This window comes from Thrips palmi, unplaced genomic scaffold (genome assembly GCF_012932325.1).
Source record: "Thrips palmi isolate BJ-2018 unplaced genomic scaffold, TpBJ-2018v1 HiC_scaffold_1, whole genome shotgun sequence".
NCBI lineage: Eukaryota > Metazoa > Arthropoda > Insecta > Thysanoptera > Thripidae > Thrips > Thrips palmi.
The window spans coordinates 7,241,127-7,263,732 of NW_023144620.1; the positions used below are offsets into that span (position 1 = coordinate 7,241,127).

At 49.0% G+C, this 22,606-nt stretch overlaps 3 protein-coding genes across 11 annotated transcripts; 1 reads left to right on the forward strand and 2 right to left on the reverse strand.

Moving 5' to 3' along the window:
• Window positions 1–1,610: 1,610 nt before the first annotated feature.
• On the forward strand, window positions 1,611–9,764 carry LOC117640493 (uncharacterized abhydrolase domain-containing protein DDB_G0269086-like). Of its 7 annotated transcripts, none has more exons than XM_034377023.1 (12): window positions 1,611–1,729; window positions 3,732–3,838; window positions 4,025–4,183; window positions 4,279–4,430; window positions 4,629–4,686; window positions 4,765–5,316; window positions 5,405–5,710; window positions 5,826–5,981; window positions 6,343–6,564; window positions 8,269–8,438; window positions 8,811–9,048; window positions 9,311–9,764. In XM_034377023.1, the coding sequence occupies exons 3-12, from the start codon at window positions 4,028–4,030 to the stop codon at window positions 9,389–9,391; spliced, it is 2,091 nt and encodes a 696-aa protein (XP_034232914.1). In that variant the 5' UTR covers window positions 1,611–1,729; window positions 3,732–3,838; window positions 4,025–4,027; the 3' UTR covers window positions 9,392–9,764. The 7 variants fall into 7 exon arrangements, with proteins under 7 accessions (XP_034232914.1, XP_034232921.1, XP_034232954.1 ...); XM_034377030.1 differs by lacking the exon at window positions 1,611–1,729 and adding an exon at window positions 2,579–2,638; XM_034377015.1 differs by lacking the exon at window positions 1,611–1,729 and adding an exon at window positions 3,197–3,479.
• Window positions 9,765–9,823: 59 nt separating this feature from the next.
• LOC117640540 (dnaJ homolog subfamily C member 25 homolog) lies at window positions 9,824–12,449 on the reverse strand. Its single transcript, XM_034377075.1, has 2 exons — window positions 12,291–12,449; window positions 9,824–11,695 (listed from the first exon to the last, which is right to left on the reverse strand). Exon 2 carries the CDS (start codon window positions 11,614–11,616, stop codon window positions 10,579–10,581), a length of 1,038 nt encoding a protein of 345 aa, XP_034232966.1. The 5' UTR covers window positions 11,617–11,695; window positions 12,291–12,449; the 3' UTR covers window positions 9,824–10,578.
• A 303-nt stretch (window positions 12,450–12,752) lies between these two features.
• Window positions 12,753–22,591, reverse strand: LOC117640193. 3 transcript variants are annotated; one of them, XM_034376526.1, is made up of 25 exons: window positions 22,455–22,591; window positions 21,788–21,998; window positions 21,588–21,707; window positions 21,308–21,501; window positions 20,976–21,226; window positions 20,662–20,885; window positions 20,379–20,588; window positions 19,992–20,296; window positions 19,801–19,904; window positions 19,460–19,718; window positions 19,135–19,370; window positions 18,698–19,062; window positions 18,447–18,621; window positions 18,111–18,341; window positions 17,940–18,034; window positions 17,758–17,856; window positions 17,251–17,676; window positions 17,130–17,166; window positions 15,549–17,035; window positions 15,271–15,462; window positions 14,971–15,148; window positions 14,732–14,895; window positions 14,462–14,656; window positions 14,082–14,370; window positions 12,753–14,000 (listed from the first exon to the last, which is right to left on the reverse strand). In XM_034376526.1, exons 2-25 carry the CDS (start codon window positions 21,947–21,949, stop codon window positions 13,813–13,815), a joined length of 6,186 nt encoding a protein of 2,061 aa, XP_034232417.1. In that variant the 5' UTR covers window positions 21,950–21,998; window positions 22,455–22,591; the 3' UTR covers window positions 12,753–13,812. The 3 variants fall into 3 exon arrangements, with proteins under 3 accessions (XP_034232417.1, XP_034232408.1, XP_034232399.1); XM_034376517.1 differs by having other exon boundaries at window positions 15,271–15,459; window positions 19,992–20,299; XM_034376508.1 differs by having other exon boundaries at window positions 19,992–20,299.
• Between the last annotated feature and the right edge of the window lie 15 nt (window positions 22,592–22,606).

Sequence of the window (22,606 nt, forward strand, 5' to 3'; positions counted from 1 at the left end):
TTCGCGCCTTTGTCTTTCCTTCCTGCGACCTTTTCTCCTCGGCCATGAATGGCTTTGCCGATTTGTCCACGGAAGCCAGTCCGCCCCAGGCGGGGCGGGACGGGACGGGGTGGGACGCACGGCTCGCCGTGCCTTGCCTTCGTCTGAGTGACCTACTTGGTGTTGGCGAGGCAGCAACGCTGGCCGTAGCTTGGCCATCGGCCAATAGACAGCTCGATCAGTTGAACCAGTCACCGAGGCGTACCGAGACACGATCTTCACTGTCAAAAATAAAGAACCGCGCTGCGGGGGGGGGTTTTCCTCGCGGCCAGAGAAGCGCCGTCGGGGCTGTGAATGGTCAGGGGGTGTCTCTCACCGACGGGCGTGTCGGGCACGTCGGGCATACGCAGGGACTTCCCCTTTCCCCCCTCCCCTCATTAAGCGGCGGCCTTCTTTTCTCGTTGCCCGATCCCGATCGGTAGCACACCGATCAACAGTTTTATTGTGGCTCCCTATATTTAGATAAGGCAGCCCGCGTGCGAGTCGAGTGGGCCCGGTGGCGGCCGATGCATCAGCCGTCGACGCGACGCGACGCGACGCCCGTTCGGCCAGGCTTCGGCTCGTGTCGTGACGACTTCGTGCGACGCCGTCGCCGTCGTGGCACGGCGGTCGCTTCCTCGCCGCGACTGACGCCGTTTCCGGTTCCGGCGCCTCGGGCCCGGCCGACTTCCGGTCGACTTCCGGTCCTGGGGGAGCGTGTCCCCTGTCCTTGGAAGGGGGCTGCATTAGGCATCGCCCTTTCCGGTCCGGAGGCAGCCAGCCAACAAGTGGCCAGTGGCCTACAGCAAAGCGACCGAGTTCCTCCGTTGGCGCGCTACGCTACGTTATAGCTGCGGCACGTCGCCTTTGTCTTGACTACTGGGAGTCTGCACGTGCCGCCGGGCGCTGGGCGCGGGGGTTGCAGCGCGAGACTGGCCCGCAGACTGATTCCGCAGGGTCTCTATCTCTGTCGCACTCAAGGGGCGTGACGGGCAGGGCGACGGAAGACGCTTCGGACTCGCCCAGCTGCCCGGCCGGACTGGCCCTGATCTCCGCGTGAGGCTGAGAGGCCCGCGGCGAGGTGCTCAAAATGATTGGCAGGGGAATGCGCCCATGCGGTGGGTGGGCGACTGGGACGGGGCGGCGTGGACGGACTACGCGTCGCGACTGTCGCGAACGCCAGCCACAAACCTTTGTCTTTCCGGTCCTCCCATCGTGGATGGAGATGTGTGGCAAATTGTCCAACAGGAGCGAGCCGGGGTAGGGAGGCAACCCCAACCGCTCCTGGTTCCTGGTCACTCGGCTGCCGCGTCCACTGCAACAGGTTGCAGGCCGGGCTGCGTCGGACGTGCCCTTGTTTCGGCAACGGTGTGGTGAGGGGAACTGGTAAAGTCGGCAATTTGTGAATCTCTCTCCCTCCAGCCAAGGAGAGTGTCCTGGTTGCATGGCCGCGCTCGCTCGCCGAGGGCGCCGAGGCGCGAGGCAGTAGGACGCCCAGGAGCATCCTCCCTCGAACGCCCTGACGGGGGGCGCGGCGGGGCGCGCGGGGGGCGCGGGGGCACTGCAAATGTCAGGGAAGAGACTCGTGCCGGGCCGGGGGACCACGGGGACTGGGAGCCTCGGGGACGCCGAGCTGGCCGAGCTGGCCGAGCTGGTCAGTGTGCACCCCAACACCGGCGCGGACCGGCCGCTCACTTCCACCCGCTCTCTGGTGCGTCTGCGTGCGTGCGTGCATGCGTGTGTGCGAGTGACGCGATGTCGTGCCGTGTTTCCGAGGAGCCTCCTCCTGGCCGCCCGGCTCTCGAGGTCCCCGTCGGACTCCACGGGCTCCAAGGTCCATGCCCGTGGTCCATGCAGCGTGCCGCAGCGTGACGCGACGTCGGGAATGGTGTAGCAACATGGATACGGCGGACGCGGGCGGACTCCTCCGCCAGCCGGCCTGCAGCAGCGCGGCAGCGCGTCGAGGAGGGGCTGTTCACGCTGCTCGCGTGGCTGCACGCGTGACGCCGCCCTCTTGTCGGAGAGTTACAGTGTTACGTGCAACCCCTCCCCCGCCGCATTCCACCCCTCCTCCCCCCGCGCGCGGCGAAGTGCCGTTAGCTGTCACATCGCGCCCCGGGCTTGCCCAATTCCTCGTGGCAACATCAGTGCTGATCGCGTTGCGCTCGGCGAAGCAGTCGAAGGTGAAGGCGTTGGCGGCCAGGTCAGGCGCAGCCCCGCGGATCGCCGCGCTCCCTGGAGGACGCCGAGGTGGCCGAGGAGGTCGAGCTCGTCGCCGAGGAGGCTCTCGTCCAGCGGCGCGCCATGACGGCCATGACGCGCGGTGGTGGGGGCGGCCGCACGGGCTGCTCGGGCCGCACGGCCCGCACCGACGTGTCTGGCATGTGGATGGCGACCAACATCACCCAGATGCCTTGACACTTCCGTACACTCTTGCGACCGGCTTGCACCTTAGCGACCCCCGTCCCCGCCCCGCCCCCACCGCGCTGAGTGGCGCCAACGCCGCACCACCGCCAGTCCGCCCGCCCCGCCCAGTCCGCCCCGCCCCGCCTCGTCCGTGGCCTCCCCGTCTAGTCCGCGAGCAAGCCCGCCCAGCCCAACCCCTCCTCACGCGGCCACGGTATGCAATGCACTACGAAGTTGACACCACCCGCCCCGCCGTGCCCCGCCGTGCCCCGCCGCCGATGACTCACAGGCCTGTCATCTAACCAGACGAGCAGCGTCTTGTTCGATGTGCGCCCTGCGGCCGCGGACACGCCCCCGACGACGACGAGGACGACGACGGCGGTCCGGTCGCGACGACGCCCCCGCGTGGCCTTGACCCCACTCCCCGCCGCGAGTGTGTCGCGTGTGTTCGGCCCGTCCGAGGCCAGCTAGTGTAATCGCCAGTGATTTCTCCGCGTTCGGCGCCGCAGCCATGGAGATGGACATGCACTTCGACTACCTCTGGAGCCGGGTGGAGCGCGTCATCGTCATCGCCGTGCAGAAGGCCGTGTGCTTCGTGCTCTGGGCCGTCGTCGTGTAGCCCAGCGGGCAATATGGGGGAGGAGAAAGGGGGGGGGGTAAATTACATTCCAGGTTGAAGGGGGTAGAATTAATATTTTAATTGGAAGGGTGGTTTGTGTGTGTGTGTGTGGGGGGGGGGGTTTGAGATCGGGGTGATTATCGGTAATAGCCAGGGAAAGGAAGGAGGGAGGGGGCAAACGGGCTATGACTAGGGCGAAAGTAGATACTTTTTACGGCCACAGCGTTAGTAAATAAAAACACGTAGCCGAAACGTTCGACCGAGCGAAGCATATCTAATTTCATTTGGTCAAGATATGAACGAACAATTTTCCTTGAACGCTTGGGCCGACGACGCAGGACGACGCGGGCGCTAGATTGACAAGATTGGCCAGAATGGCCGGAATAGCTGGTTTGCATGATGAGGATGACGAAGCGGTTAACAGTGTGCCGACGAGGTAAGGCTTTACAGCGAGTTGATTTGTCGACCGTTCCCCTGTCCTGCACTGTGAACTGAAGTGTGCACTGAGTACACGCCGGAGAGCACTGACGTGTGTACCGAGTAAACTGTGTACCGAGTAAACAGTGTACCGAGTAAACACTTTGAGTGCTGTGTACCGAGTGCACACCTCAGCTTACAGTGTACGCCCAGGCGCGCCAAGGCGTTGCCACCGCTCGGCTCACGGCCGCTCCTCCGCTTCGCCCTGCAGGTCCTCGAGGTCCACGGGGAGCTGTGATGCCGGCCTCGCCCTGAGGCTGGCCCTCACGCCGCGCTGTTGATTCGGCGTCCTGCACCAGGGACACCACGGACCACAGGGTGAGTCATGCGATCGATCAGTGTACTGGAAGCTCATGAGTGTACTCAGGACACGCGTGCGTCGAGTACGCACTTCACTTCAAAGCGTGCTTTGTCAAGGATGAATATACTCGAGGTGCTTGTCGTCGGTTTGAAACTGGAACTTGGCGATCGTGGTTGTAACGCCGACTGCGTTCCTCCTTGCAGGCCATGACTGATGGAGGGGGTGGCGACCTCGGGGCTCCAGCGAGTCGGCGGAGCTCCGAGGGACTGGAAGAGGTGCGCATGGTGCGCGCCGACCCGGCGCCCTGGGGCTTCCGGCTGATGGGCGGCCGCGACTACAGCCACCAGCTCACCGTCACCAGGGTGAGCACGACGCTCTGTCTCTCTCGCGCCTGCACGGGACGCCCCATGAGTGCGAGAGAGAGTGCTGAAGGCTGACCGCCGTGCTGGGCCCGCAGGTGCTGGGATGCAGCATCGCCGAGCACGCGGGCCTCAAGGTGGGCGACGTGCTCCTCAGCGTCAACGGCGCGTCCGTCCGCAGCGCCACGCACATGGAGGCGCAGGAGGCTCTGCGGGCCGCGGGGGACTCGCTCTCGCTCGGCGTCCTCAGGTACAGTACGCGGCCTTCGCCTTTCAAGTTAACATTTTCCCCGGTGCTCTCGGCCTGGAGCGCCTGCGAACCCGAGGATGGGCCGCCCCGCCACGCAGGCGTGTCGGCGTGTTGCCTACCCCCGCGTCCGCGGGCGCTCCCGCTGGATACCCCGCCCGCTCGTCACGTCGTCGGCGTGATGGTTGCGTTGCGTTTCAGGGGCACGCTGGACATGCCGCCGCCCTTGGAGGTGGACAAGGAGATCCCGCTCATCCAGGTAAGCGCCGAGACTTGAAATCCTGAGTCACTGCTGATGTGACACTACTTCTCGTCCTTCTTGTTGTCGCCGGCACAGCCTCCACTGGCGCACGAGCCGGGGCCGCTGCCGGATGGCGTGGAGGCCTCCGAGGCCACGCCCGACGGGGAAGTCCCGGACACAGGCGCCGCTGACGGCGAGCAGGGCACCGCGGCGGAGCAGGCCGACGAACTGGAGGCCGCCGCCGAGGACACGCCAGCCGACGCACCACCGCAAGAAGAAAATGCCGAAGAGGCCGAGGAGGACGTCGAGGACGAGGACGAGGGAGAGGAAGAGGAGGAAGAAGAGGAGGAGGAGGAAGACGAGGAGGAGAGGAAGGCCAGGCTCAACAAGATGGACGGGCTTCGGACGCGCATGTCCAAGTCCCCCGGCCCCGAGGACATCATCCGGATGCAGGAGAAGGCCCTGGCGCGCATGGAGCGAGCCCGTGCGCGGAAGGACCGGCCGCCCACCGTGTTCCTGCTGCCGCCCGACCGGCCCGTCATCCGGCAGCCCCGCGCGCCGCGCGTCCGCCCGCCAGACCCGCCCTTCAAGAAGCTCGTCCAGGAGCGCATCCGGCGCCGCAAGTGGGCGGAGGACCACCCCGGCGAGGTAGCCGTCGTCTGATTTAACCAAATTTCTTTAAATTTATAAACTGAAAACAATTTTAGCTAAATCAACTTTATTTCTGCCTGTCTAGGAGTACCCATTCGCGGAGGAGCTGGGCCGCACGCCGACGCCCGACTCGGAGCTCACGACGCGCGCCACCATGACGCCCACGCCCACCTTCTCGGACGTGATCAGCGTGGAGCTGCTCGACGACGCGAGCGAGTTCCTGGACGGCGACGCGGTCCTGGAGACCGACGCCGCCGACGAGGACGGCGCCAGCGTCGGCGGCCGCAGCTCGGCGCTGCGAGAGGACGGCACGGCGTCGCGGGCGTCGCGGGCGTCACGCAACACCCAGGATGACGTTAAGGACGACCTGCAGGAGGAGGAGGAGCCGGAGGTCAGTGCGAGTCATGTCCAAGGCCGCGAAAACGCGCCTGAACTCACATGTCTCTGATCGAAGCCGTCGAGGGCTGGGGAAGTCTTTTGGCTCTGTCGTAACCGGAACTCTCCAGGTGCTGACGTCACTGTCCGTGCAAGAAACGGAGCGGCGCGTCGAGGAAGTGACGGCCCAGCTGGACGCACTGCACAACCTGCCGCGCGCGCTGCGGCCCAGCGTGGAGCACATCAAGGAGGAGCTGCAGCAGGTCGTCGCCTCGCTGCTGCAACAGGTGCAGCGCCGCCCCGCCCGGACCCTGGCCGCCCCGCCGAACAAACGAGTGCTTTGCCTTCTCCCCTGCGAGCGACGTGTTGTGTGATTCGTCCTGTCTTTCCAGCCCTTTGAACTCTCTTGCTTTCCCCAGCCGCTTCCGCCTACTGACCCACTTCTAGAAGAGCGGTCATTTCTTCTGCCCACACTGTGCACTAAAGTAGAGTGTTCCCAGTAGGAACCGAACCTGTGTCCACCTCAGTTTACAGCGCATGCCCACCCTGCTATCTTCGCGTGCTTTTCCTCCGGTCCTGTTTCCACCCCACCCCGCCCGAACGGTCCCCAGTAATGTGACGGCTTTGCGTGTCGGCCTGTCGGTGCAGCTGGAGGACCTCCGTCGCCAGGAGGAGGAGGCGCGGCAGGCCGAGGCGGCGCGCGTGGCGGCGGAGCAGGAGGCGGCGGCGCGTGCGGAGCGGGAGCGGCTGGAGGCGGAGCGCGCCGAGAGGGAGCGCCTGGAACGCCTGCAGGAGGCGCGGCGCCTAGAGGAGGCCAGGGCCGCCAGGCCCGCCTTCAAGACCGACGTCCCCGACTTCATCCACGAGATGGTAAGGCAACGGCCAACGGCCCACGCCGCCCAGGCTTAACTCCCCGGGGCGCTTTCAGTCTAGCGCAGTGGTTCTCAACCTTAGGGTCGCGACCCCAAGTGGGGTCGCGAAAAAATTTTAAGGGGTCGCGGCGAGGTAGCTGGGGTCGTGTTTTGGGCCGATTTTAAGCATCCACTGCGTCTGATCCGAGGCGGGCATTTTGCTCCCTCAACGGGCAATTGGTCTTTGGACCTTCCTTTAGCATGCCTCTGTTACGGAGTGCGATTATCAGTCTTAGTTTGGGAGCAGTATTGTCTCAAAGTTGGCCAAAACGCTCAGAAATGTCTTTAAAAATCATGTTTTGGGTCGATTTTAAGCAGCCACTGCGTCTGATCCGAGGCGGGCATTTTGCTCCCTCAACGGGCAATTGGTCTTTGGACCTTCTTTTAGCATGCCTTTGTTACGGAGTGCGATTATCAGTCTTAGTTTGGGAGCAGTATTGTCTCAAAGTTGGCCAAAACGCTCAGAAATGTCTTTAAAAAATCATGTTTTGGGTCGATTTTAAGCAGCCACTGCGTCTGATCCGAGGCGGGCATTTTGCTCCCTCAACGGGCAATTGGTCTTTGGACCTTCTTTTAGCATGCCTTTGTTACGGAGTGTGATTATCAGTCTTAGTTTGGGAGCAGTATTGTCTCAAAGTTGGCCGAAACGCTCAGAAATGTCTTTGAAAAATCGTTGTGCCTGTTTTGGTCAACTTTGAGACAATACTGCTCCCAAACTAAGACTGATAATCGCATTCCGTAACAGAGGCATGCTAAAGGAAGGTCCAAGGAACAATTGCCCGTTGAGGGAGCAAAATGCCCGCCTTGAATCAGACGCAGTGGCTGCTTAAAATCGACCCAAAACATGATTTTTTAAAGACATTTCTGAGCGTTTTGGCCAACTTTGAGACAATACTGCTCCCAAACTAAGACTGATAATCGCACTCCGTAACAGAGGCATGCTAAAGGAAGGTCCAAAGACCAATTGCCCGTTGAGGGAGCAAAATGCCCGCCTCGGATCAGACGCAGTGGCTGCTTAAAATCGACCCAAAACATGATTTTTTAAAGACATTTCTGAGCGTTTTGGCCAACTTTGAGACAATACTGCTCCCAAACTAAGACTGATAATCGCACTCCGTAACAGAGGCATGCTAAAGGAAGGTCCAAAGACCAATTGCCCGTTGAGGGAGCAAAATGCCCGCCTCGGATCAGACGCAGTGGCATGCTAAAGGAGGGGTCCCGTGGGGTCGCGAAACTTTTCCTGGGGGTCGCGGAAATTTTTGGCTACAAATTTGGGGTCGCGAGCCGAGAAAGGTTGAGAACCGCTGGTCTAGCGGCTCCTCTGCCCGCACTCGTCCCCATGTCTCGTAACTCGGCGCGTGTTCCCGGCACGGCTGCGACTACCGTTTGCAGGTGGTATTGGGCGTGGTGCTGCTGGCCGCGTGGTGGGGCGTGGGGCGGCAGCCACGCTAGGAGCTACGAGGCGGGGCGTAGCCGGGTGTAGCTACCCACGTACGTTGTATGGTCGGTGTCTCAAGTGACTAAACCCGCCACGCTGCGGCTTAACACTGTCTTTAACAAGGCCGGTTTAACGCGTGTCGTGTCTGTGGCGGTCGGTGTGTGCGGTAGGACTGTGCCGCGGAGTGCCGCGAGCTGACCCTGAAGGCCCCGTCGTGTGTTGCAGACTGAGAAGCTGAGCCTGGAGAGGCCCAGCTTCCCGCTCACCCCGCTACCGCGCCCCATCGTGCTGCCCGGCGGCCGCAAGTGGCGGACCGTGGCGGACGCCTTCAACGAGGACTTCATCGCCGAGACGCTCACCTCCCAGGCCGAGGTGCTGCTCGGCAAGGCCCTGGGGTGAGTGAGAGCACTTGAGCGCGCGGCCGCCGAGGCCTGCCGTCCCGCCCCGCATGCCAGTTGCCGCGTTGCCGGCTGCCAGAGTCGAATCGCCGCCAGGGTCAGTGTGGCTAGAGACCAACCAGGCCGACCAGGCCAACCAGGCACCAAAACAAGGACCACAAGTCGATCATCTCGAAAGCTGCAGCCGAAGCACGCATCGCATGGACAAAGCTCGGCTTCGATGGCTTCGACGACCGGCAGCGGCGGGCCTTCGCGCCCTGGCTTCCCCCTTGAGCCTCTTTATTTTTCCTTTTTTCTTCTTTTCTTCTTCTCCACACTGACCCTCGCTTGCTCCGCCCGCTCGCGCCTCGCGTTGCGTAATGCTTGCAGCAACCGGCGGCTTAGCAACACATTCCCGGCGCTAATCCACGAGCGGGCCGAGATCAATGAGAGTTGTTACGGATGCGGCAGGATCAACTTCCTCAAGTACAGCCACAAGCACGACAACCTCAAGAACTCGGCGGTCTACCGGATGGTGCACGGCCTGGACGACAAGCCCGCCCTCCCCATCGCGGACCGCCCGGAGAAGATGCAGGCCGTCAACGACTACTACGAGGCCGCCGCCAGGGTGAGCTAGAGGCGCTGCCGGCCAAGAGCCCGCCTAGACTATCCCCCCCTACTCAGATCAGTTGTTGTGGTCTAGCCTCTCAAGTCAAGTCAAGTCATTCCCCCCAGACTCTCCATCAAGTTCGATGTGTTGCCTACCCAACAGGGGCCAAAGTCCCATTCCCTAAACAGCTTTCAGGCGTCTGGTCCAAATCGGCGATCCGCTTTTGATTTTTTGGTGCACCCTGGGGGACACTTGAGTAGTGACCGTCCTCTGTTCGCAGCAGTCAGCGGCCCCTTCGCCCGTCAGCGAGCTGGGCCGAGTCACCGCCGCGGTCAAGCCCGGCAACACACTGTCGCCGTGACGGCCGTGACCCAGTACCACCACTACCAGTGCCCAGGCCGGGACATCGGCTCCGAAACACTCCTCACACGCGGCGTTCATTGCCTCCACAAACCGCGCAGCCCAAGAGTGAAAGGGAAGGGAAAGAAGAGCTCTGAAACTAAAATTTCTTTCATAAATATTTCAACTACTAATTTTTTGCCAATATTTTTTGTAGCAAGAAATTTGGTGGTACACAGATTGCATCGATCTGTTTCATGAACTTCAAAAGTTATTTTCCCTGAGCTACTTGATATTTTCACAGATTTTTCAAATGTTTATGTATGAGGCTTATAATTCATTAATCAATTTTTTCACCATTAAAATGCAATAAAGTTATTGTTCCAGGAACCACACACTCTTTCAAAATTAACTCTCTGAAAGGACTATGGTATTAGATTAACCAAGGCACATAAAATTGCAAGGTTTAGTATATTTGACTGAGAGAGACAAGAAAACATAAATAAATTAATGGAGGGAAGAATGTAGGTCTGATTAAGAGTCACAATATTATAATGAATCACACATCAAGTTTGCAAACAACAGTAAGTTCAAGAATGTTTCGGAAATAAAATCCTTCACAGAAATTTTAACAAGTATACCATTAGATCAATATCATTGCTTGCATACTGCCAAATCTTAAAAGTAGTCAACAAAAGGAAATAAATATTGATAAAGTTTATGTCCAATGCAGATGATACCCTGCAATCGAAGTCACTGGGTGAAGATCACATACACAACCAAACATTAATTAAATTCAAATTTGTTTCATGTAAGTACAAACTAAATAACCTTGGCACTTTTTAAAAATTCTCAACTATCAAAAAAATTGATAGAGTAGGAAAGTGGAGAAGATTGGAAACCATAATTTCCATCATCAACTGTCAAAGCCAACAGGAGATATTTGTACAATTTCTTTTGGCCGTAGAAGCCAAATACTAGATACTAGATATTTGCTTCTTCCTAAATGACAGATAATGCAAGTTAGGCTTGAAGAAAGGTAAAACAAAGGCTCAAGGTTAAAAAGAAGACTGGGAGAAGTCAAGTACGAAAATGGTTTGTGCCCTGAGCAGCAGATGTATCCTTAAATTATACCCGACTTATTAGAATAAATGGAAGGAACAAAAAATATGAACAACAGCAATAATTGATTAGGAGAAAATTGGAATACTATGAATCATCAAATGTCATTCTTCCTTCGCCATGAACTTTAAGATATCTCCGGTATGCTTTATGTTTTGCACTCTCTGCCAATTTCACTTTCATTTCTTCTTCTTTCTCTTGATGCCAAGCATCATAATTTTCTTTCAACCATAGTTCCCTGCGAAGAAATTCTTTTTTCTCAGGCTCTTCAATAGCATCAAACTGATACTGACCAAGTTTCATGTTTCGTCTAATAAGATAGAGCTTCTCTGCCTCTCCATAAGGCTCCCTTTTTATATTGAACCTCCAGGTCCAAGAAGCATACCACATCAAATAAGCAACTACAGTGTAAGGTAAAAGTATAAGCTGTATCCAAAGAATATCACTGACTTTTGGCTTAGCATATCCACCTCGAATGTCCATATTTTCTTCAAGAACTTTTCGGATGACACGTTCTGTTTCCTCTTTGATCTCTTGCTTATTTTTTTTCTTGGTTCCTTTCTTTACATTATTATCATCATATGCCCCACGTTCCCTCGCAACATCCAAAGCACGATTACGATACTTAGGTTGCTGCATGAAGTAGTTGATTGCAACTTCATAACGCTGGTTTGCACTATAATACTGTACTGCTGATATGATAGATATTGTTACAATTAAAACAATTCTAACATCAACCTTGGGAGCCACCCTATTCCGATAGTATCGATAATAATGGCGGTAATAGTCTTCAGGATTGTCCAACATGTAATCATAATCAGTTCGACTTTCATCATCTTTGAGAATTTCATATGCAGTAGCAATTTGTTTGAAGCGCACTTCTGCCTCCGCTTTAGCATCAGGAGATCGGTGCATATCTGGGTGGAATTTTCTGGCTAAAGCACGATATTTCTTAGATATTTCTGACTTGGTAGTTTCTTCTCTTGTGACACCAAGGACATCATAGCAGTTTTCTTTTCCACAGTAGATACCTTCTAATAAAGCATCACTCAATGAAATTTGAATGGAAGCTACTATTATGAGAAGTAGTATCCTAAGAAGTCCCAAATTTTTGCTAAAGGCCATTTTTGCACAAAATCTGTCAATCCAATGTTTTTTCAGTCTTAAATTCTTCTTTGAAGCAGCGAGATGAAATGATGCTAATCTGCAACAAACAAATAAACATCTGATAAGAAACAATCTGAAAAGATCTTTTAAACTAAACTCTGTTTAGATAAAGTTACAGTTCCCTGGTTCAATTCTTTTTCATAACAAGCGTAACAGTTTCAGAAAAAAGAAGTGGCCAGGCCACTGAGAGAAAGGGAATGCAATCTAGCTAAGTGGAGCGGAACCTTCACACTTGAGTGGAACAGATGAAAGTGGCAAAAACATTGATTGAAAAAAAAATCCTTTAAAGTAGGAACTATTTCATTCATAATGCAGAAATTGGAGAAAAAGGCAACATAATAAAATGAAATTGGTGAGAAAAATCTCATAAAAACTTCAATATGATAGTTTTCTGTCGGACCAACAGGCGCCACTTGAAGTTGGAAAAGACAGACAAACTCACGCTTTTTAAATTATCGAAACGAAAAAAGTTGGAAAGTCCTTTACACAGACGATAAAACAGATTTAAAATCTCTCTCTGGAAGAAATGTGTCAAAAAAAGTTGGAAAGTGGACCAGCAGCCACATCACAACTTCTAAGTAGTCTTAAGAGGGTACACCTAAACTTGTTTTACGTGAAATCCTAACACAAACCTTGAATGATTCTCATCTCAGATGAAGATTTTAAACAGTTTAAAAGGCACTTCGAGAACCTGCGACGGGCCTCGAAGGGCCAGTTTGACGTCTGCACCGACTTGCATTAACCTCCGAAATGCAGTGCACCCGGCGCGGCGTCTGCTTCGTCGACTGCTGTCGTCTGCGTACACTGCGCATGCGTCACCCCTTCTTTTGTTTCCGAGTGGACGCGCGGGAAGGTTGGATTTGATTGGCGTCAGCAGGGGAGCCTGTAGCCACTGCAGGTATTTTCATGAAAGACCGGGCAGAAAGATCAGAGAGACTCGGTGGGTATCATTGTCTTCACGGGATCGGAGCACATGGTAGGGACAAGCGTAGTGTTTTTTAAAATACCTCGGATGAGTAGGCAAATGAGCTGGCAGCAGGGTAATCTCATGGCAGTAGTGGTGCTCCAGAAAGGATGAATTAAAATTACACAGGTAAACAGGTCAAAACATTCTGTATTTCACAATCTCATATCAAGTGCTCCAATGAGATAAAGGAAATGGCACAATAAAATCATTTCTTAACCTACTATTATCCATAGATTTCATCCTGGTGACATTGAATTAAATGAGTGAAGAACAGATAAAACAGATATAGGAGTATTTACATAAAAATGATTATTGATTTGTCAGATTATTACAATTAGCACAATATGAGATTTAAAATCAGCCTTATTTCCATTGAATGTGTATTCACTGTTAAAGTGAGACTCCACTGAATTAAAATTTACAAACTCAAAAATACTCGGGCAATGGACAAATGTTAAATTAATGAGCTTGTCCATCCATATTTCTGGCCCCAAGGAAAAGATTAATTTTAAGACTCTCATACTACTATCGACAAGGACTTCAACACACAATGGACCACAAACAAAATAGTAAAAACACACAAAAATTATTAGTCTTTGGTATAAGCTCCTTATAGTCATGAGAATGGGATACTTCAGAGATTTTGCAATAAACATTCACATCCTTCTCTGAAACGAGTTCACTTGAATGAATACAACAGTGAGTACATCATTCACACAAACACAACAATCAGATAAAAGATGTTGTACCACACAAAACCTGAGCTTTCATAAAAGCTTCCCATGAAGAAATGAAAAAAAATTTCTGAAAGATGTAATAGAGATGAAAAGAAACAGAGAAAATACACACAAAAAAAAGTCCAATTCAACATTATTTTAACTCATCTTTCACAGGTTCAACTCCTAAACTACCAGGTACAAAATCAGTAGGTGCTAACTACCTTAATTGAGAAGAATCAACAATGCCTTACAGGTTAAAACAGGGACTGTTTAATGAAGCAGTTGCTCACTTTGATGAAATCCAAAAATATCCAAACTTACAAAATAAATAAATAATTTGTTTGCTTTATAAAATGATTTTCTTATAAAAATAACAGAACATTTCACATTCCATGAACACAGGGCAAGGAAACTATATACTACAGTACTGTAATATTTAATTCTCCTTGATTGATTATGAATTTGAGCCTAAATAGTAGTGGTGGGTGTAATTGGTGTTCCAAGCCCAGGGGCCTGTGCTGAGTGTGCTGCTGCCACAGTGGTCGTGCCAGCGGTACCTGCTGCAGCAACCGCAACTCCAATCGCCTGCTGTTGCTGGACTCCTGACGCTCTCACAGTTGATGGAGAAATTATTCTAGCAAACATTTGTGAGCGACCTGCATTGTCCAGATATATATTAGAAGATGACCAAAGAAGGTTAGCTATGAGAAATAATATTATAAAAATAAAAATTTTACCTTTTGTTCCATCAGCTTGAGTTGCCTGTGCTACAGGAATTACTTTAAGTCCTTGTAGTCCCTGGATACCTTGTATGCTTTTCAGGTTAATGGTGCCGCCTTGAAAACCTGGAGGGAGAAGGATTTGCTGCGTCCCACCAGCCTGCTGTAGTACAACAGCATTGGAACCTGCAGCAGCTGTTACTGCTGGTTGACTAGTAGTTCCAGATACTGAACTTGCAGGGCGCAATGGTTGTGAGGCCAAAAGAACAGTTTGCTGACCACCACCAGGCGAAGTCAATATGACATTCTGAAAACAAGAGGGAAATAATAGTTAAAACTAGAATAAGCATGAGCGTGTAAATTTCAATGATCAGTTTAATTGAAAACAGTTTTCTTACCTGCCCCTGTAGACCTTGTTGCTTGCTTGCTAGAAGAACTGGCTTCCCTCCAATATGTGCAATATTTAAACCTGTTCCCCCAACCATACGCAAATTGCCTGATGGTTGAGAAATGGTGGCATTCATAATTCCAGCAGACATCTTACTTGCAGTGACTGCTGTAGTTGTTGAACCACTTGCCGAAAGAGTTAGAGCCTGTAAAAACCAATCTGTGTAACTGCAATCATTCACCATAGCAGCATTCACCACAACAATCATAAAACATCATACCTGAGGTACAATACGTTGTGTATTTATGGAGCTGGCCAGTGATATTATATTTCCTTGGGAAACAACAGCAAATTGGGGGACACTCCCAGTACCTGATCCCGCAATCTGAATGAGTTGATTCGGTTGGCCTGCTTTGCCTACAGCCGGTGCTACCCTCAGTGTTCCTAAAAAAATTTACATTTTTTTTAAGGTGACCGCACAGTTTGATAAGCAGTATTCGAAGTAGATAAAATATTTACCTGCTTTACTTTGAGCCTGAAGTGCCTCCATGGTGATAAGTTGACCATGAGAATTTGTGACAACCTTAGCCACCATGGGAGGTGGGCCTTGCTTTGCACTAGCAGTTGTGACTGTTGAACTTGTTAAAGCAGCAGTTGTAAGAATACCTTGTCCTAATATACTGGTGCCCCGTACACCCTGTCAAATGAAAACAAGAGGTTAAACCAAAGTAATGAGTTTAGATCCCTCAGTATCTTTTTCACATTCCTAACATTATGTTTAAGACTGCCTTTACTGAAGTCATAAAAAATTTTGCTTACCTTGCCTTGTGACTGTAATACTTGCTGAATTTGCTGCCTCTGTTGACTTTGGTCCACAAGTTGTATTTGACTAACAGCAGTAGTGACGGGTTGTTGTTGTAGTTGAAGAGGAGGTGGATTCTGTTGTAGGTGTTGTTGTTGAGCAATCGGTTGCTGTTGCAATTGCTGTTGAGGTTGTTGCTGCTGTTGCTGCTAGAATGAGAAAATAAACTCAATTTTAAAATGTGTTTAGTGCTGAAAAGGGGTCACTTTGATCTGTTTTGATTTACCACACTAACCTGAATTTGCAGTTGCTGTTGTTGTTGCCGCTGTAAAGCAAGCAAACCTGCCTGCTGCTCAGCTGTGAGCTGAGTAAGTACCTGCTTCTGTCCTGCACCAGCTTTCGTTTTCACAACAAACATCTGTTGTGGAAGAATCCCTCCTACAGCATTTACCAACTGCCCCTGACCTCTTGGTTGTTTTAAGACTACAAGTTGAGTTTGAGCTTGCTTCTGTTGAGCAGCTGTTAATTGCTGTTTTACTTGCTGTTGAGACGAACCAGAAACTACTACAATTTGTTGCTGAAGTTGTCCCTGGGCTGCTGCTGGCTGTACCTTTCCGGCCTGCTGCGCCTTCAACTGCTGTTTCAATAACTCTTGAACTTGTCTTTGTCTTAACTGAAGTTGCTGCTGTTGAGCTTCAGATAATTCTTTCACCGATTGCTGCTGCTTCTGTTTCAATAGTAACAGTTGTTGCTGCTTTTGAACCATGGCTGTAAGGGCAGCCTGGTCACCACCAGCTTGCCTGACAAGAACCAAGTTCTGTCTGGGACGAGCAATTGTGGCTCCAGATTCGGATGTCTGGACCGCCATCACAGTGCCACTTTGGTCCACTAGTTGTATATTAGAAAGGCTAAGAGCCCCTGGCTTATCTTTCAGCTGCTGCTGCAAAAGTTGAAGGGTTTGCTGCTGAAGCTGCTGCTTTTGAACAGTAGGTAGGGCGATTTTCTGTTGCTTTTGTTGCTGTAATTGTTCTTGTTGTTTAGAGTCAAGCTCCAAAGCTTGAACACGTTGGTCATGATCTTGATTCTTCGAGGGTTCCTGAGGTTGAATGGCCTGCAGTTGGGGTTGCACTTGTTGCAGTTGTTGAGCTTGCAATTGCTGCTGCAATTGAATTTGCTGCTGTTGCTGTAACTGGAGCTGAAATTGCTGGTGCTGTTGGATTTGCTGCTGCTGAGCAGTTTGTTGCTGAGCAGCCTGGTGTACAGTTTGGGGCTGAATTCCTTGCTGTACAACGCTTTGTTGAGGAACTACCTGTTGCGCAATGACTTGTTGTTGAATAGCTTGTTGGGTCACAGCTTGTTGCTGAACCGCTTGCTGTGCAAGAACCTGCTGAGCAATGACCTGTTGTGGAACAGTTTGTTGTGACACTACTTGTTGAGCAATGGCTTGCTGCTGTCGCTGTTTCATGAGGAGTAACTGTTGCTGCTGCTTCAGCTGTCTCTGAGCATTGGCATCCAGTGTAACAGTTTGAGTGAGCCCTGTCAGTCCTGATGCTTCAGACGGTTTTGCTAATGTTCTCTTGACTTCAACAGTCTTCTTTGGTGAACTCTGCTGTGGCTGAGGTATCACCATGGTTGGTCTCTGCCCTGTACCAGGACTTGTAGCAACGGTTGCCCATTGTACTGTAGAGGAGCTAGTTGTATTACACACTGCTGTGGTATTAGCATTAACAGTTATGGGCGAGGCACTTAGAATAACGGTCCCTTGAGATGATATGACTGTTCCTAAAAAATAAAGAAGAAAAATAAGAGATATTAAAAAAATCATCTGTGGATGGTCTGTAATGAAAGACACAGTAAGATGTTAAGTCTATTGTACCTGCAGTAGACTGTTTGGAAGGAGTGGCAAGCTGCATCTAAAAAGTAAAAGCAAGATAAAAATTTATTCTAAAATTCAAAACATTAAAAAAAAAAAAAAATTGGAAAAACAAAAAACTTACAACTTGTTGCACCCCACTACTGCTTGTCATAACAAGAGATTTGCGGCCTGCAGTGGAAGATATGAGACGGCCTCCCATCAGGATTTGTTGTTGTACTGGTTTACTTCCATCTGCAGTGGCAGATGGAGAGCTCAGCACAGACCTCACATTAGATGCAGATACAGGAGCAATAGTGTCAACACTTTCAACTGCCAAGATTTGCTTCTTTGAAGACTTGCGACCAACTGCAGGACTCGAGGGCAACCGGCCTGATAGAATGGTGCGAGGAGATGGAGAGGGTGTGCTTAAGGTTATAGGGGCAGTAGCACTTGGGGTTGAGACCATAGTCGATGCAGTGGAGGATGTAGTGCTTGGAAGCAATGGAAGCTCCATAGGGGTGTTCCATAATGAGCCACTTGTTAGGGACACGGCAGGTCTAGTGGTAACCTAAATAAATTTAAATACAAAATTGTTATTTTAAACTAAAAACAAAACTTCACACCTCACATATTAATTTTTTTACCCTACCTGAATTGTATGTAAACCAGTTGGCATATTTGTAACTTCAGCTTCAACTTGAGGAACCAGTCTTGGTGCATTTGCAACAGTCGCAACAGCTGCCTTTGTCTAACAACAAAAGACATACAATGAGTTTTGATACAGATACACCCACACGCAAACACCCATGCTATTAAAGGAAGAACTCCCACCTCTGCTTTGTTATCTTTTTCCTTTTTAACTCGGCTACCTGTTTTACGTTGGTTTTTGTATTTGCCCATGCCCTGTTGCTGTTGGTGCATTTGCTCTGAAACATACAATGTGAGAAGTGAGAGCAGTGGCTGAAATTATTTCAAACTAAAATTATCAGGTGAAAGCCATACCATATTCTTCCATGGATCTTGATCGGTGGAGACAAATCCAGATCTTTCGCTTAGGTTCATACTTGACACAGGGATCTGGCTCATAGTGAAGCCTATCAAGAGCCCCACTTACAACTGACTGCACAGTTTGCTCAGTGGCACCAGGTTTCAAGTACTGGGAATCTTTTAAAAGTTCACAAATATCCATCCTAGTTCCTTGACCATTAGGTAAACGAGCAACTGCATCTCGTACTAAGGGTCATCAACAAAAAGTTCAAAAATATTATTATTAAACTTTAGTATGATCAACAAAATATATGTAGCAGTTGGAACATTGACCTCAAATACATAACTCACCAAGAGCTAAAATAGTGACATAATTTGGCCTGTCACTGACAAGCAGGGAATGACCTCTTGGTTTGACATTGCCAGACCCAGTAGAATAGACTCCTCGTAAAGGTCCAACAACACTGTCATACCCATGCATTTTATATGTAAATGCTCGTAGCGGGTTGGCAAATCTTTCTAATTCCTAAAAAGTTCACAACTGTGTTAAAAACCATGAGCTACTCATACTGATTGATATATTTTTTAAACCCAATAAGTACCTGAGAGCGGAATTCTAGTTTCTCCTCCAGGGTGGTGGGTACAACTATCCAGTCTGTTGGATTGCAGGATGGAAGTGGACTCTCAACTCTATCAGAAAAGTCATTTGAAGGATCTACAGGCAAAGTAGCTCCCATTTCATCATCATCAACATAAATGTTATCCAAGTCTCGTTCAGAATTAAATTGATCTTGTCTTTTCTTGTTTTCCCGTGATTGCATTTCTGCTGCTTCATCACGTCTTTCTAACCAATAAGTACAAAGAGGCATGAGGAGGTTATCTGAATCCCTTCCAGCTCCAATCCATTGATACTTTCTTAATGCTGGCTTATATTCCAGATAGGGTACAAATTCATCAGGGTGCATATCTGAAAATAGCATGAAAATTAGTGTTAATCTTGAAGAAATTTTACAGTAAAGCAGTCTTTCAAAGAACTCACCAGGAAGCTGCCCAGACAAAAAGGTAAGAGCAGATGTCAAAGATGCGACCCAACCTCCTGAATTAGCAGCTAGAGGGTACCAGTCATTCAGAGGAGAGATAGGGCTCTCTTGCCACTTGCGCAGTCCAGCTTGGAGGTTACTCAAGCTCATGGACTGTTCCCGAGCCGTGCAAATTAGATCTCTCAAAAGAGAAAAGAAACACAGATGAGTGTCTTGCATGAGTGAAGGTGTAGGGCTGCAAAATGGTAAATAACCTTGGTTAGTTGGTAATTACGAATCAATGTAGAAAGAATTTTAAATGGCAAATGCTTTGAATGTACTCACGGTGCATACTCAATGTTCAGTTCCCCTTCAGGTTCCTCTATGTCAATAGGCAATGACATCATATCAATGTTGGACAAATCTTGAAGGAGAGAGGAATTCTGTGCAGTAGGAAAGGAAGTGGTTGTTTGAACAACTTTAACACCCACATCTTCTTCCTTCAACTGATCTTGAAGTAGCAGCTTTGGTGTTTGGATTGATTGTGTGGGCGGCTCTTTCACAGTTTGTAGTGATTTGGTATCAGTGAGAGATGGTGTTGTGCCTGAAACAAATGAAGGCAATGAGCAATGTAAAATACAATCATCCCAAAAAAAAATTCAAAAAAATCAAGGGCACTGATTTACCAGTATTGAGAATGTTGTCAACAGCATTTTCAAGCTCTCCTTTGAGAATACGGCGACTTGTAGGCAGTCCTGATAAATTATTTGGCTTTCCTGGACGGGCCACGCTACACAAAGCAAGAAAGTATGCAGGTGCAATTTTCATAACATTTCTCAAGCAAGAACAAGTCTGTACACAATGACAAATGACTTACACATTCTTCTTCTTCGGTTTCCCAGTAGAAGCACGTGGGCTGGAGACTATTGCTAACTTATCTGCATCATTGCCTATGAACTTATCCCATTCCTCTTGTTCTTTATCTTTGATAACAACCTTTTCTTTCTCTCTTTCTTTCTCCAAGTCTCTTTCCTTTCCACGCTCCTTGCTTTCATTCTCTTTATCCTTTTCAACCAGCTTCTTGTCTCGTACCTTCTGTAGTTTATCAGTGTCTTCAGTAAGGCGGGTGACAGATATAACATCATCATCATCTGATTCTGCCATATCTGAACTATCAGCCATCTGCTGTATTATATACATTAATTGATTAGAAAAAACAAAAAGTGACTGAGAAAACAATAAAGAAAGAGTTTGAAAAACGTACCACGATAGGCCCTGGACTTGGGACTGCAGATTCCTGCTGCACTTTACTGTTTCTTCGCTTTTGAACCTGTTTTGAGTGCTGCTTGCCCAGGGTAAGGGGAGATTCAAATTTCATAATGCCACTGGGTAAACCTTTTTTTGACATGATGCGATTTGCTCTATCCACAACATCATGCAAACTTCTTCCTAGGCAGTTTAATTCAGGATGGACCTAAACAAACAAAAAATTAAGGTCAAGTTCTTTAAATTTTAAGAACAAAGTAAAGTGGAAGTAAGTATCTTACATCTCCAGCTAATCTTCGCTTCTTGTGACGAACAAGCATATTACGGTATGCATCATCAGAAATTTCATACGGATTATTTGATGCAGTAACATTGGCCGCCAAGTCCAAGCCAGCAGGCTTAGCAGCTAATGTAGACACGACTCTTCTCATTTCAGGACACAAAGATGTTTCTAGTACAGATAGCCTACGTTTTAGCTTTTTATTCATTTGAGCTGGTGGGCCCTCTGTGAAAAACATTCAGACAGTGATTTCAATGACATGTTGGAATGCACAAGTAGGAAATTATTATTATTATTTTAAGTTATAAGTGATACCTGGGTAGTTTTCATCATCAGAACTATGGCCGGATTCACCAACTTCTTGTCTAACAGCACGCAGCTCCTGGAAATACCTTCGCCTTGTACGAAATTCCCTTGTAGATAGATGTTGTGTGCGTGGGGGGGCCGGTAATTTGGGAACTTTGGGATTAACTCCAGGGGGTAGAATATTTGCAGCTTGAAGAAGTTTTTGTCTTGATACCAACACTGACTTCATAACACGAAAATAATAGCGCTTTTGGCTGTAACTAAAATATGCATAATTTTATTATTGAAACTAAAAAACTCTAAATACAGTTAATATTGAAGATTACACTAATTTTACTCACTTATATTCTCTACTGAGTGCCTTCTTCAACAAGCATCTCATTCGGGCAATATCAGGTCTGTAATAACCATTTTTCAAATTCCGATGGAAATCTTTGAGAGGGTTTCCAAACCTCATGTTTTCCCCACTGAAAAGCAGTTGCAGAGAGGCTTCTTGCTCCGCATCATTGTTTGATGTAAAAGTTGGAAGAAATTTCTGAAAAAGTAAGAAATGGAATGTAGTGAAGATGATAATAAACATGAAGACAATGGTGCTGGTTCTGGGTAGAAACATTCAGAAACCTTCAGATGCTCCCTATTGGCTGAAGATAAATTCTTCCATGTTTCATGAGATAAAAGTTGTTGAAATACATCTTCTTGCTCACAGAGACCTTGAGGAAGTTGTAAAACTGTGCCATTGACCTGCAACAATAGCAATAATATAAATAATATGTAAGTGAGCTTATACAATACATGCAAAACTCAAGCTTTAAAAACAGTACCTTGCAGTCTTCAAGTTTAGTGAGGGGATCCAGCGATTCCTCAGATGAGGAGGATGAATTGTCGGAGCCACCCAGCGATGAATCTTCTTGCGAGGAAGCAGCTGAGGAGTCCGTTGATGAATCATATTCATTGCTGGATGAATCATCCATTCCATCCTCCATCTTCTCCAACAAAAATTATTTAAATCTCCCCTAATGTAAAGAAATTGTCCTGTAACATTACATACCAAGGTAAGCCAAAGAATTTGCAGTTGTGTTCTGACCAATTGAAAACGTATGATCTTCACATCATTGAAAACTAGAGCAAGTCGAAATTAAGGTAAGCAACTAGATCTTTAATTAATTGGTGGAATTGGAAAAAAATAAAGGAAAGGTTACAACATTGAAAGCAGACAAACAGTCAACATAACCTATATTTTGGTTCACAAATAGAAACTATACAGCAATCGGCATGACGCTGTCTGACAAATGGAAAAATTAAATTCATTCGTTTAAAATACCCAAAAAGTGAAGAACATTTAAACCACTACATGTTTTAGAAGGTCAACAATCATTCAACAAGAAACCCAAAGAGGTTGTTTGTTTTCACTTCCACAAAGATAAACACTGAAAAACAATTGAGTAAGTTATGCACGGGAAACAACAGATTTTTTCAAAATAAACTTACTGCTAATCTATAAGACATAGATTAAGGAAAAAGATGAACATGCTTCACTTTAAATCATTACAATTTAAAGTTATTCGGTTTTTTAAGAAGCAAGTGAACTTCAAATATGAAAAACTTCACGAACACTACTATGCGTTGCCATCAATTTGTCA